Consider the following 13,987-nt stretch of genomic DNA (forward strand, 5'->3'; position numbering starts at 1 on the left):
ATCGAACCTAGACGCTTCCTCGCCTGCTTATGTGTTCTGGAGCGACCAGGTTCAATGAACCTTCTCTAAATCCACTATATATAGAAACTTGGATGGAATCAAGTTTATCGGATTGGTCATATATCCTAATAAATGTAATCTTATCTTTTTCACAATAAAAAGCTAAAAACAAGGATTACCTATTTTGTTGTCATGTAAGAGGCGACAAAAACATTCTCAACCTTTTTTTCATTTAGTTAGTACAAAGAAAAAAAAGAAATCAATACCTCAATAAATTAACTTAACAGAAATACAATACATGTACGCCATACAACTCTACACTCATCCTAAGCGTTTCGTACACATATCGAAAGAAGTCAAGTATCGTGCTCATTTAATTGCTAAGATACACGTTTGCTAGTGCATCACTCGTGAAGTCGACAACAAAAACAAGAGGTCGATATCTCTTACTTTTAAATGACAATGATGCAGTGCTAATTCAACAGACAATTTCACCACTCTCCGGCATAAAAACATATTAATTTCTAACCTTCAGAATTTGTTAAAAATATAACACTCCACCTATTATCTCGTATCAACAAAATCATAACATCTTTTATTTGTTCTGAGTTCTACTAACACACTACGCAGGGCTGCAAGTGTTAGATAGCAAGACAAACAAACACAAGGAGTGCACAGCATCTGTAAAAAAAAAAGGAAAAAAAAAAAGGCAAAACACTCGAAACAAAAACAAAAGCACAAAAAAAAAAACCAGCCTCTTGCGTGACGTCATCCCACCGCGGCTGCTTTCCATTTCCGCCACAGCGACTCTCTCCATTTCTTCCTCTTTTTGCCTTGCAAACCCAGACATTCTCATCTGATTACTCCGCGGCGGCGGCGGCGGCGGGAGCGGCATCTCCGACGAGGTATGTGTGTTTCAATGCCGCCGCCAATCCATTTCGGCTGTTCTGAGGGTGGGGGTTTGTGGTCGAGGGATAGGTGGCGCCGTTTTTTTTCCTCGCTGCGCATGATTTTTTAGGGTTTGATTGGTTCGAGATCAGTCTCCGTTACCTGTATCCCCCGCAGGGTTGCGGCCTTTTGCAAGCGAGGTTGTGCGGAAACGTGTCGTCGTGAGAGGTGCAGTTTTGATTCAAGGGGCATATCATTTTCTGTTTGGGAATTTAGGTCGTGAGTTGTGATGGATGATGATATGTGTGGATTGATCTGGCGTCTGTTCTTGATGGTTTAGATGATACAGAGTTAGCAGATTAAAGCCAGGGAAATTTTTAGATGGGTTTTTGACATTTCCATGTATGATTTTGCAATTCTAATCTATTACTCTTATTTTTGTTAGTATTGCGTCTGACCACATGCATAAATTGGGCAGATTCCTCTCTTGATGGTATCGTTGAACAAGCCAACTAAGCACAAGGAGTTGTCTCGGGTGATGAGATAATTTGGTTAAGGAAGGTAGGAAGCAGTAAATTCAATGGGCAATCCTTCTATTCTCACGGAGGATTTAGGCGATACGTCTGACTTTGAGGTTGATGGCGTCGAGAACCTCACGGAGAATGATGTCAGTGATGAGGAGATTGATGCCGAGGAGCTGGCCCGACGGATGTGGAAAGACAAGATCAAGCTGAAGAGGATCAAGGAGAGGCAGCAGAAGCTTGCTCTGCAGCAGGCAGCACTAGAGGAGTCCAAAACAAAGAAGATGTCTGAGCAGGCTCTCCGCAAGAAGACGGCGAGAGTCCAGGATGGGATCTTGAGGTACATGCTCAAGCTGATGGAGGTGTGCAATGCTCGTGGGTTTGTTTATGGGATCATTCCTCATAAAGGGAAGCCTGTCAGTGGTGCATCGGATAACATTAGAGCTTGGTGGAAGGAGAAGGTTCGGTTCGATGTGAATGGGCCGGTTGCCATTGCAAAGTATGAGGTTAAGAACTCAATGCTGGTTGATGCTAAGCGCAGAGGGGTCTTGAACCAGCATAGCTTGATGGATCTCCAGGATGCTACCCTGGGATCATTGCTCTCATCGTTGATGCAGCATTGCAGCCCGCAGCAGCGCAAGTACCCACTGGATAAGGGTGTCCCTCCCCCATGGTGGCCATCAGGAAATGAGGATTGGTGGATTTCTTTAGGCCTTCCAATGGGAATATCACCACCATACAGAAAACCGCATGATCTTAAGAAGGTTTGGAAGGTTGGCGTGCTGACGGGTGTGATCAAACACATGGCCCCAAACTTTGATAAGATCAGGAATTGTGTAAGGAAATCGAAGTGCTTGCAAGACAAAATGACTGCTAAAGAGAGCTTGATTTGGCTGGGAGTTCTTCGAAGAGAGGAAATATATTTTCGCAGTTCTGACAATGTTGGATCACAGATTACACACCGTAGTTCTCGTGAGGGAAAAAGTGATGATATATATAGCAGCAGTGATGAGTATGATGTCGACCATTTGGAGGAACCTCCTCGCTCTTCATCATCCAAAGATAATGTGGGGCGTCGTCAGCCAACTGCGCAGATCAGAGAGGAGCATACCTCTAGTCGACACAACAGAGGACGCCATGATCAGCAACCCAATCAAGTACTTCCTAGCAATGAAGGGACCAATGAATCAAGGAAGAGAAAGAGACCTAGTGGTCATTTACTTACTGCTGAATCTGAGGTTGAGGTAACACAAAAAGATGACAATCAACTAGCCATTGTGAGCAATGCATTGCCCAATATGAGCAGAATAAACCAAACGGAGATGATGGGCATGGCTAACCAGATGACAAGCCTCAGCCATGTCAATACAACTGAAACTCTACAGCATCAATATGTTCAAGGGAACTTCGTATCTTCTCCTGCTGCTGTGGTTAATAACTATAACAGCAACCAGATTACAAATGTTAATCCTTCAAGGATTTATATGGGATATCAGCCTTTAGCATGCCAAAATAATGGTCACACAAATCCATGGTCTGAAGACACTTTTCAGGTTGATGTTGGTCCACCACCTATTGGTTTTACTACTAATTCTTCGTCAGGTGGTAATCATTCTTTTCCCATGAAACAATCACTACCAAAATCTATAGATGATCATGTGCCTATTACGGAGACAGGGGTGTTGGCTGATAGCAGTTCATATGGTTATCATATCACAGCCACAGGTAGTAGGAATTCAACCTCTGTTGCTGGCCATGGAAATCAGCTCATGGGAGATCCTTTCGACAGTGGTACTGCTGATAAGTTCAATGGGAATTCGTTTGATGGATTGCCTTTTGACTTCATTGGTAGTAGTCCAATCCCTGACATCGGTGTATTGCTAGATGATGATGATATAATGCCATATCTGGGAACATAACCTAGGTAATTCCTGTACTTGTCTAGTTATTTTATTTCTCGGTTCTTTGGTTACATATATTTACTTTTTCTTGGTACTTGCATGATAGGCAACTCTTTTGCAATTGTAAGAACTGCGACATCCAGAAATGTAAATGGTGGCAGGTAATTTAAATTTTCCAGTAGGAAATCTTTCTGAAAATGATGATTTGGAAAGAAACACATGAGTCTTTTTGTGTCACACTATAAGTAATGGAAACCATGGCACATAGTGTTGTATATATATATATGTAGAAGTGAAAGAAAGGAAAAGGAAATGAAAAGTAACCTACCTTTGAACACTCACTGAATTTCTTGTTCTGAATTCTGAATTCTCAATCTGTCGTCCTGCAGAAGTTCCTGTATCGTTCATTAGCTAATCGCTGAGAACTTGAGAAGGGCGCGCTCATCATGGCATGCTGGTGTTCCGCTTAACCTGCTGCAACCAGTGAAGGATGCGTCGTGCCAATGATCTGTAATTTGTACCTATCGCTTTTAATTAGCCTGTTCTGGATTATTTAGCCTGGCTGTAAAAAAGCTCATAGAAACTCGCTTAGCTGGAGAATTTCCTGCAATGCTGGATGGTTGTATACATTTTTACCTGTGCTACCATGTTAATTTTGCTCAGTTACTCATAGATAAATCTTGATGTATATGAGACATGTTCATTGCAGCTAGCTCAGACATAATAATACCTGAATTCTTGCATGCTGGAACCTTAATTGTTCCGTGCTGGAGGTGGCAAAAACTTGATGTGCTTTATGTAGCCAAATCTTTAGACTGAATTGGTTCTGCCTGTTTATACTTGCATCGAAGCCGCCATGCACGTGAGAGATGAAACGTGAAGAGGAGAGGGGCAAAGGGATATAGTGATCGAGCAGGTTGCCGGCAAAGGACAGCAAGGTATATGGTAGGAATTTTACAAGAAAGTACCTCGAGGTATCTAAATTTTACACTAAAATTTTTAATATCTTGAGATACTCAGTACCTAGAGCTACTAAATTTTACACTGAAAAATAGAATACTTTTATATACATTTTTAAGGATGATACGATTACCCAACGGTATATATGTTGGCACGGCCTGTTAGGCCCAACAGGAGATATGCCTTTTGTCCCTTGTCCTTTGGGTATTCTACCGATCCCTCCTCTTTTATTTTCTCTCCTATATAACTATGTGGAAGACTATGTGGAAGACGTATACGCACATACATCATTATATATATATACCATAATCTCGTACTTGCAAATGTAACTCTTAATATATGCTAAAAAGGTGAAGACCAGGGGTTAGACACTAGTGGTTAAAGAGCGACTGAATCTAGTCACTAATGCGCAACCACGTATATGATTTGAGAGCACCGGAGAAGTTGTTTGAACCTTGATGGATAGAGTTATACATCCACGGTTTTGCCATCACACTTTTTTTTTGTGTTTCCTCTTATCCCGATCTCCCAGATTATGTTGAGCTCATGTTTCAAAGTCATAGCTAGTTTTAAATGGTAGATCTCAGTATTGTGATTCATTTAGGATTTTATTTGTCACTTCTGTTACTCGGCTTTGGTTTTAGAAAAGCTAATAGTACAATAGAAAAGTCTTAGTGAATTATTTTGCATTTAGTTAGGTATCTTTGACTTAGCAGTTAACACACCTTTCGACTCAGCGGCTAGGTTTTTTTTTTAACGACTCGCACGAGACAGTGCGAAATTCTATTAATAGAGTAGGAAAAAAATTACAAGATTACAACCCTGTAAGGTCGTAACTAGGAAAAATAAAAAAAATATACCACTACCCACTCACCGACAGCGCCAACACACAGGTTCCGAAGAAGGCTAGCATTGAACCGGCTGCCGCTAAGCGCGACCCATCGCTGCTAGGCCAACAAAGGAACACATACAAAATCGTCCAAAAAAGCCCTTACAACCAACACAAAGCCCAACTCTATTCTAGAGCGTGCTTGCACCAATCGTTCGAGTGGTTTCAGCAAGGGAATGCCTAAACGACGTCTCCAAGGAGGAAAGCGACGAAAAACCGCCGCCGTCGTCCGTCAAAATCTCAAAAGAGTCAAGACTGGGCTTTCGTCCGGCAACCACCCTTGAGGGATAAGATGGCACAACAACGCCCTCAGGAGGGGAAATGAATCATCGTTGTCAGTCCGGCCAAGGCCGGGCTAGATTTTCACCCGCTGCTCACCACCTGCGAGTCCACGGCTGACGCACCGATACTGCACCACCGCCCAACCTCTGCCGACATGTGGGACCGCTCAGCGGCTAGGTTGAGTTAGTCTATTGCGCGTAAAGCGAGTTGGATTATTAGCGTGTGATTAATTAAATATTAACTACTAGTACAAATTAAAAATAGATTTATTAATTTGTTTTTTTAAAAGATCTTCATATAGAAAGTACTAGCTCTGTTAAAAGGCAGATAAGAATGGTGCCAACAGAGGAAAAAAATTACAGTCGCTAAGAAAATATCTTGAGGTAACAAAATTTATTTACATTAAACATTGTGATACCTTGAGATACATAATATCTAAATTTTAGACTATAAAAATGGTATGATACCTCTCGATTATCTTTTCAAACATGATAAAAATCAATAAAGATTTGGGAGTGACATATTGGTTAAAACAGTAGATGATGAATGATCAATTTGCAAGTAGTTTTGGAGCGTTTTGTCTCATCAGATGGATGTGCTGTTGGGGATGCCCATGCCGGTGACGCCGGAGTCGGAGAAGGGCTTCATCAGCTGGTACGGCAGGATGCCGGCGCCGCACCTGTTCTTGAGCTTTCTATCCTTGTTCCGGCCATCGATGACGCCCTCGATCTCCTTGAGCCGGGCTGCGAACCCGTCGTACGCCGCCTGCACCGCCGCGTCGCTGTTCCACGGCCTCGTCTGCTCGCCGCCGAGGTACTCCTCGTCGGTGGAGTGGCTGGACAGCACGTCGAGCACCGCCATCACCACCGTCGCCTGCACCTGTGACGGGAAGCACTCGCGGAGCGCCTGGTCCGGGTTGTCCAGGAACCTCTCCATGGCGGCGCCGTCCACGGGCTCCTCCACCGGCATGACCGTGCGCGCGATGGACGGCCGGTTGGGGAAGTAGCCGCCGAAGTCGTACTGCCCGAAGTTGACGGCGGCGTGGTGCGCCGCCGCCACCCAGACGATGGTGGTCAGCGTGTGGGCGAGGCTCTCCGGCGAGTCCAACTTCGGCCACCACGGGGCGTCCTTCTTGTCGCCGTGCCCCTTGGTGCGCACCTCGGTCCAGAACGCCTGGAGCTCCTCGTCGCCGGCGACGCTGTCGGCGTCGGGGTAGAACCGCGCGACGTACGCCTGGACCCAGGTCTTGATGGCGTCCCAGATGAGGAGGCCGTCGTTGGCGAACGGGTAGTCCTCGATGGCGAGCTTGAGGCCGTGCTCCGCCGTGGGGTCCTCCTCGGCCATGCCGCGGCGGACGAGGTCGGCGGGGAGCGCCTCCGTGTCGAAGCGCCAGAGCTTGTCGTAGGCGACGGAGCTGAGCTCCATGGAGTACTTCTGCGGCGAGAAGGATCGCTCGATGATGCCGCCGGCGCTGATCAGCGCCGAGCGGGCGCGCGCGTTGATCCGCATCGTGTAGCGGAAGTGCGGGCGCAGCAGCTGGTAGATGGGGTGCATCTCGCTGAGCTGCCGGTTCGCCGCGATGATGTATGGCTCCACCGCGCAGTGCGTGCGCAGCCAGTGGGTGATGAGCTCGTGGTGGCCGGCGTCGTGGGCGCGGACGTGGGCCTTGGCCATCCGCCACAGCCACGACATGGTGGCGTCCGTGGACGGCGTGAACACCTGCCGCCACTGCGGCTGCGACGGCGAGGCCGGCCGGGTGAGCTCGATGGCGAGCAGCTGCAGCGTGCCGTCGTCGGTGAGGAAGAAGACGGTGCGCGAGCCGTACATGGTGGTGTGATCCAGCGACCGGATCTTGTGCACGTACGGCAAGAAGAGGTCATGGAAGTCGAGCATGAACAGCCTCTTCTGGCTGATCGCCTCCTCCACCGTCATCACGCGCCTCATCTGCTCCTCCAGCAAATCGGCGGTGATCGCCGACTCCGCCGGACCGTACACCGCCGGGTCGAGCTTGCTCTTCAGCGGAAATTCCTGCACTCACAGAGCAAAAATCAAACCAAAATCAAAACCTGCACAACATTGACAAACTTTCTCTAAAATCCGAATCGAAATATCTGAATTCTTGACATGAAGACTCACCCTGACGAGCTCGATGGCGTACGGGTTGATGCCAGCGAGCGTTTCCCTCGCGAACTCCTCGTCTCTGAGCCATGCGAACTTGTCCTCTGCAGTTAAGACACAGCAAACACCATTAGACACTTGGAATGCTGCAGAATCAATGGCGATCGAGGTGAAGCTGTTCGGTTTAATTCGATGCCTACTTTGGATGTTGGCCGGAGTTTCGAAGCGGAGGATCTTCTCGGCGGGGGTGTCGCGGAGGTGTTCGAGCAGGCGGGGCACGACGCTCTCGAGGAAGTTGAGCTTGTCGACGCCGGGAAGCTCGACGCCGTCCTCGAACAGCTTGTCGATGACGAAGAAGGACGGGAACGGAAGGTTCCATTTCAGCTTGTCGAGGAGCAGCGACTGCGCCGCCGGCACGGCGGCCTGGAGCACCGACCCCACCGTCTTGCGGAGGAAGTAGTCCTCCTTCTCCGGTGAGAACTCCTCGTCCCTCGGCACGTACACGTTGCCCTTCCTCGTCTCCGACTTAGGGTCTGCAACATTGTCCAAAACTCGATCAGTCGCCACCGGAGACGACAACGACTATACGTAATCCGTTATACGGGTAATTTTACCATTCTTGAGAAGATGGTACCAGAAGTACCACATTAGTGTAAAATTTGATATATGTAGTTACTAAGTACCCTGAGTTATCGAAAATTTTACTGTGAAATTTAGGTACCTTGAGATACTTTTTCAAGAACAGTAAAATTTCTCTCACGAACCTTTTTTGGAGGGGGGGCGGCCGGTGCGGCAGCGGCGAGGGTAGGGGAACTGCTTGTTGCCGCCAAGGACGGGGCGGGCGAGATCGCCGTTGCTGTCCGGGTTACCGAGGTCGTTGTAAACGTCGTAGTCGTAGACACGGTCGTCGGCCTCCCTCTCGCCAGTGCCGTCACCGCGCTTCTGCTGGAGGTCATTCTTCCGGTAGCTCCGGAGCCCCGCCGGCGTCTGTCCCGGCAAGTAAGTCTGCAAAATGGCAACGATTTTGCTAGATATTTGTCATCAAATTTCTCCCCCTAATATTTGTCAGATATAATTACAGTACAATCGTAGTGTAATTACACTGTAACTTACATGTAATTACACTGTAACTATAATGTACCTTGTATGTAACTTTCAAGAATTTCTCGGCAACATGTTATTCAGTAAAATATAGGTCCTGGGAATAAATCCTTTCACATATGTGTGTGCTGTGATTTTTTTCTTCCTCACCAGAACAAATCTTGTAATAGATCTAACGATTCAAAATTACGTGAAACTTATATACAAGTTACACTGTAGTTACATGCAAGTTACAGTGTAATTACATACAAGTTACAGTGTAATTACACTATGATTGTACTATAATTACATCTGTTAAATTTTTAGTAGAAAATTTGTCGACAAATGTATAGGTGGTCCCGGCAACGATTTTGCTAGGTTGGGCCCACCTGTTTACGGGACGGCCCATGGGCCAGCCCAACTCGGTGGCAATTTTTGATTTGTAAGCCCAATACAATTGACGTTTTATGCTGCGTGTGAATTTGTGAAAATTTCGGGGGAATTTAAGCAACCGAGGGACTATATAAGTGCACTAAGAGCAAGCGCACAATCGCGGTCGCTCGTCATCCACGCTAACTCCAACTAATGAATATATATATATATATATATATATATATATATATATATATATATATATATATATATATATATATATATATATATATATATATATATATATATATATATATATATATATATATATATATATATATATATATATATATATATATATATATATATATATATATATATATATATATATATATACTAGCAAAAATGTCCGTGCGTTGCAACGGGTAAAAAAAATAATCCAATGACAATAGACATTTTTCAAGCGTACCCATATCAATGATAATGTTTCTATGGATCGTTGTAGCTAACACAATTAGAAAATTAGAGCATCTTTATGTAATGACCCAAACTCGATGATGGCAATCTTTTTACCAATGCTTGCTTTAACTAAAATAATTGGATTATTCATATAACAATATACATATAATAAAAAAATATTCTTTCAATATTATTCTTGCAACCAATAATAGGTTAATCAAATCCTACACTCAGGATCAAGTCTACACAAAATAGTCACCGTGCACTCTTCTCTAAATAACAATTAAAAATATGTTTATTTTTAATACTATTTTTATATAATATGTTATTAAAAAAAGTCTGATAATGATAATTGCATACAAAAAGTGCAGGGATTAGATGAGGAAACAAATGATGTGTAGGAAATGATGTGTAGGAGATGGAAAAATATCGATGGATCTTATCCGACCCAAGCGCCCATCAATTTTATCTCGCTTTGAGTCGGACGGTTTCTCGGAGCGGTTCTTTTTATAAACGGCGGTTTTTTTCTCGCATTGAGTTGGATGGTTTCCTCTAATTTTTTTTTCGAAATGATGGTTTTTTTCTCGCATTAAGTCGGACGGTTTTCTCGAACCTTATTTTGAAACATCGGTTTTTTTCGCGTGTTGAGTCCGTTTGTTTTTTTTGGATCTGTTATTTTATAAACAGTGTTTCATCGGTTAGTTTTTTCAGAGCGGCTTTTTTTTATAAACAGTTTTTTTTTCTTGTGTGGTTTTTTGAAACCATTTTTTTAGAAATGGTGTATTTCTTTCTGATAGTTTTTAATAGCATTTTTTTTGTTTTTTTCAGACGAAGGAAACCGTATTTTTCCCGCGCATTTTTTTGGAAATTATTTTTTTCTTGCGCATTTTTTTCCTTTTTAACGGATGATGGAAACTTCTCTTTGTTAGATTAGATTGATAGATTAGATTAGAGTTAAAGAGATATATACGGATAACAAGGGGCGACTTTAAGTTTGGTCGGGTCGTTTTTTCCTCCTTTTCTTTTTACGGAGTTTGAGTTAGATGTTTTTTTTCTTTTTTTTTATTACGGACGAGAAAACCTCTTTTTCACGAGTCGGACTTTTTTTTTCTCTACGGGAGTCGGTCCTTTTTTTCCTTTTTTTACGACAGAAGGTTTTTTAGAGATAGATATTTATTTTTAATTAGGTATTTATTCACGCGTGTTTCCCTTCGGATAGAAACTTTTTTTTTCGCACTATTCTTTCCTTTTGTAGGAAGATGGAAACTCTTTTGTCGCTCGGAATTTTTTTTATTTGGAATCGGACAGAAACTATTTTTGTGGGTAATTTTTTTATAATTAAAAACGGAAATTTCTTTACCGGTTTTTTTTGGATCGGACAAACTGGTTTTTTTCGCCCGGTTTTTTTTCACCCGGTTTTTTTGACGGACGATGGAAGCACCTCTTATTTTTTAAGTAGTAGTAGATATATATATATATATATATATATATATATATATATATATATATATATATATATATATATATATATATATATATATATATATATATATATATATATATATATATATATATATATATATATATATATATATATATATATATATATATATATATATATATATATATATATATATATATATATATATAGGTAAATTAACTGGTGCTACATGGAGTATGGGCTCCAAGATTCAAATTGAGTATATACCCAATTTGAATGAGTATGAATTTTTTTTAAATGTTTAGATATGAACAAGTTCAAACAAGTTTGAACTGAGTTTGAATTTTTTTTTTGTTAGATTTTGGTTATAGTTATATAACATCCAAACATATAATTCGTTAGGTATGTAATAATGAATTGTGAAATAAAGTTGAGTTTGAGTTGTTTTGTTGTTAGGTATTTGTATGAATCAAATTCATATAGCTAGATATCTACTTACAATTTGTAAATTTTTAAAAATTTGAGAGAATTTATGTGTTTTATACATTGGAATCTGGGCACCATAGAGTCCCATATGGGTATCCTATATATATATATATATATATATATATATATATATATATATATATATATATATATATATATATATATATATATATATATATATATATATATATATATATATATATATATACACATACATACATATATATACATACATACATATATATATATATATATACATATATATATATATATATATATATATATATATATATTACTCTCCAATTCAGATTTTGTTATATATATATATATATATATATATATATATATATATATATATACACATACATACATATATATACATACATACATATATATATATATATATATATATACATATATATATATATATATATATATATTACTCTCCAATTCAGATTTTGTGAGAAAATTTGAGATGATATTTCACCTTTTTTAATATAAATTTAGATGTATTAATAATTTAATAGTGTGTTTTAATTAATTAATGAAGTATTCCCTCCGTTTCATATTGTAAGTAGTTTTAACTTTTTTTTTTCTTAGTTACACTTTGTTGAGTTTGACCAGGTTTATGGAACAAATTAAAAACATTTAAAATAATAAATTAGTTTCATTAAATCTAATATTAAATATATTTTGATTATAAGTTTATTGCGTTAAAAAGCTACTATTTTTTTTTATAAACTTAACCAAACTTAAACAAATTTGACTAGAACAAGTTAAAATTACTTATAATATAAAACGGAGGAAGTACCTTGTTGGCGAAGAAGATGCGTTTGCTAGGCGTGCCCTCATCGCCGACGGACTTGGGTTGGACCCAGGAGTTGCAGCGGATGGGGAGGACAGTGGAGTTGCCGGCGCCATCGCTGGCGGTGAGGTTGATGTCCTCGAGGAACATCTCCTGCCGGAGTTCGTTGGTGACGATGATGGCGCCGATGGGGCCGAATCCACTCGGCACGTCGAAGTCGGCCTCGTAGGTGACGACGCTATGATCGTCGTCGTCCACATTGTGCGCGTAGCTCCGCACAGTTGCTTTCTCCTTCCCGGTCTCTGCGTAATTAATTGTGGTGATTAATTAATCCGCAAGGCTCAATAGAGAGCATTTAGGATAGTGGATCACTATTATTTGATAGCTATTCAGAAGAGTGGATTGTAATCTCTTGATGGGACATCCTCTTGTTATTTGCATGTTATTCAAATGGTTATTTGAAAAATGAAAAAATTAACCAAGATGGATTAATATATGATAGATAACTCCACAAATATACTAAGTTAAAATTTAACTTCTAAATGTTGCAATAAAAATAAATTAAACTATGACTAGTCAACATATATTCACAACTATCTTTTTAGAACTTGTAGAAGTTAAATTTGACCTCACATGTTTATAGAGTGATTTATCACATATTAATATATCTTATTAAAATTTTTCATAACCATTTAGATAGCATGTAGAATGTCCCTGTAGAGTTTAGAATAGTTTTCCGCTACTTAGGTCATGAGATCTAAGAACCAAAGTATGCATAAAAACTATGCAAATCAAGTACTCCCTCCATCCCATGAGGCTTGTTCAGATTCATTATTTTAGGGTGTGTCATATCGCTTTAAAAATCTCTTATATTATGGGACGGAGGGAGAGTATTATCAGTGCATGCATACGATGCTTGCATGCATGCAGGAATATGCATCATCAATCCATCTAATCATTAATTAACAGAAAAAACAATTAATTAGCTTAGCTTACTCGCGTCAAGCTCGGAGCTGACGAGCTCGAGGGAGAGCGACCTGCCGATGAGATCCCTGATGTCGATCGACCTGTTGATCAACTCGCCGACGGTGACCTTGATCGTCGCCACCGCCTTCACCCGCACCGCCGCCGCCGCCGCCATGTCCGAAGAACTATCTCCCCTGCTCGCCGTCGCCGACGACGACGCGCACACAACAACAACCCGACTGCTACCTTGCCCCCGCGTCCGGCGTGCGGCGGCGACCACCGACGACGACGACGACGACGGCCGGCGAAGGCTAGCGATGCACGACGAGGATGCGAACAGCTGCGTGCTGCTGCTGCTGCTCGTCGTCGTCGTGTGGCTAGATGGATTGAGCTGAGGACGCAACATGGTATGGGTATTATATATGCAGAGGCGTCGATCGAGAGAGAGAGAGATATCGGAGGAGACTACGTATCTACACGTCGTCTAGCTCTGCACTCGTGAGCTTGGCTTGGGTTGGCTTTGGATTGCTTGCAGATCGAGCTAATTAAGGTCGTCTATGGTTGGGGCCATGGCCAAGCTATTTATAATAGTAGAAGGAAATATTAGAAGAAGAAAAAGAAGAGTAACTAATCGAGAATATTATTCGTGGTTTTAATTTTCTTCTGTTCGATTGGGCAATTCGTCCTCCTTTCCTCTCTCGATCGGCGATGGTCGCGTCGTCGTAGATTTATTCATTCATGCATGCATGCCATCGTGCCATTTCTTTGAACTGAGTTCTGCCATGTACTGCAACTCTGCAAGTCTGCAAGCACACGCTT

The 13,987-nt window shown here is 41.7% G+C and overlaps 2 protein-coding genes across 7 annotated transcripts; one reads left to right on the top strand and one right to left on the bottom strand.

The window, feature by feature from the left end:
- The first annotated feature begins 826 nt into the window (after positions 1 to 826).
- On the top strand, positions 827 to 4,061 carry LOC4345992 (ETHYLENE INSENSITIVE 3-like 3 protein). 6 transcript variants are annotated; one of them, XR_010742884.1, is made up of 5 exons: positions 832 to 905; positions 1,066 to 1,116; positions 1,367 to 3,333; positions 3,417 to 3,471; positions 3,700 to 4,061. XR_010742884.1 is itself a non-coding variant. In XM_066312882.1 (4 exons), the coding sequence occupies exon 3, from the start codon at positions 1,469 to 1,471 to the stop codon at positions 3,326 to 3,328; it is 1,860 nt and encodes a 619-aa protein (XP_066168979.1). In that variant the 5' UTR covers positions 832 to 905; positions 1,066 to 1,116; positions 1,367 to 1,468; the 3' UTR covers positions 3,329 to 3,333; positions 3,700 to 4,061. The 6 variants fall into 6 exon arrangements, 3 of the variants coding, with proteins under 3 accessions (NP_001390581.1, XP_066168979.1, XP_066168981.1); XR_001548028.3 differs by lacking the exon at positions 1,066 to 1,116 and having other exon boundaries at positions 1,367 to 3,011; positions 3,129 to 3,333; NR_175396.1 differs by lacking the exon at positions 1,066 to 1,116 and having other exon boundaries at positions 827 to 905.
- Positions 4,062 to 5,693: 1,632 nt separating this feature from the next.
- Positions 5,694 to 13,715, bottom strand: LOC4345993 (lipoxygenase 7, chloroplastic-like). The gene is made up of 6 exons (NM_001403650.1): positions 13,199 to 13,715; positions 12,209 to 12,504; positions 8,324 to 8,564; positions 7,760 to 8,092; positions 7,578 to 7,663; positions 5,694 to 7,469 (listed from the first exon to the last, which is right to left on the bottom strand). The coding sequence occupies exons 1-6, from the start codon at positions 13,572 to 13,574 to the stop codon at positions 6,027 to 6,029; spliced, it is 2,775 nt and encodes a 924-aa protein (NP_001390579.1). The 5' UTR covers positions 13,575 to 13,715; the 3' UTR covers positions 5,694 to 6,026.
- Between the last annotated feature and the right edge of the window lie 272 nt (positions 13,716 to 13,987).

The sequence above is a fragment of the Oryza sativa genome, chromosome 8 (assembly GCF_034140825.1).
Source record: "Oryza sativa Japonica Group chromosome 8, ASM3414082v1".
NCBI classification, from domain to species: domain Eukaryota; kingdom Viridiplantae; phylum Streptophyta; class Magnoliopsida; order Poales; family Poaceae; genus Oryza; species Oryza sativa.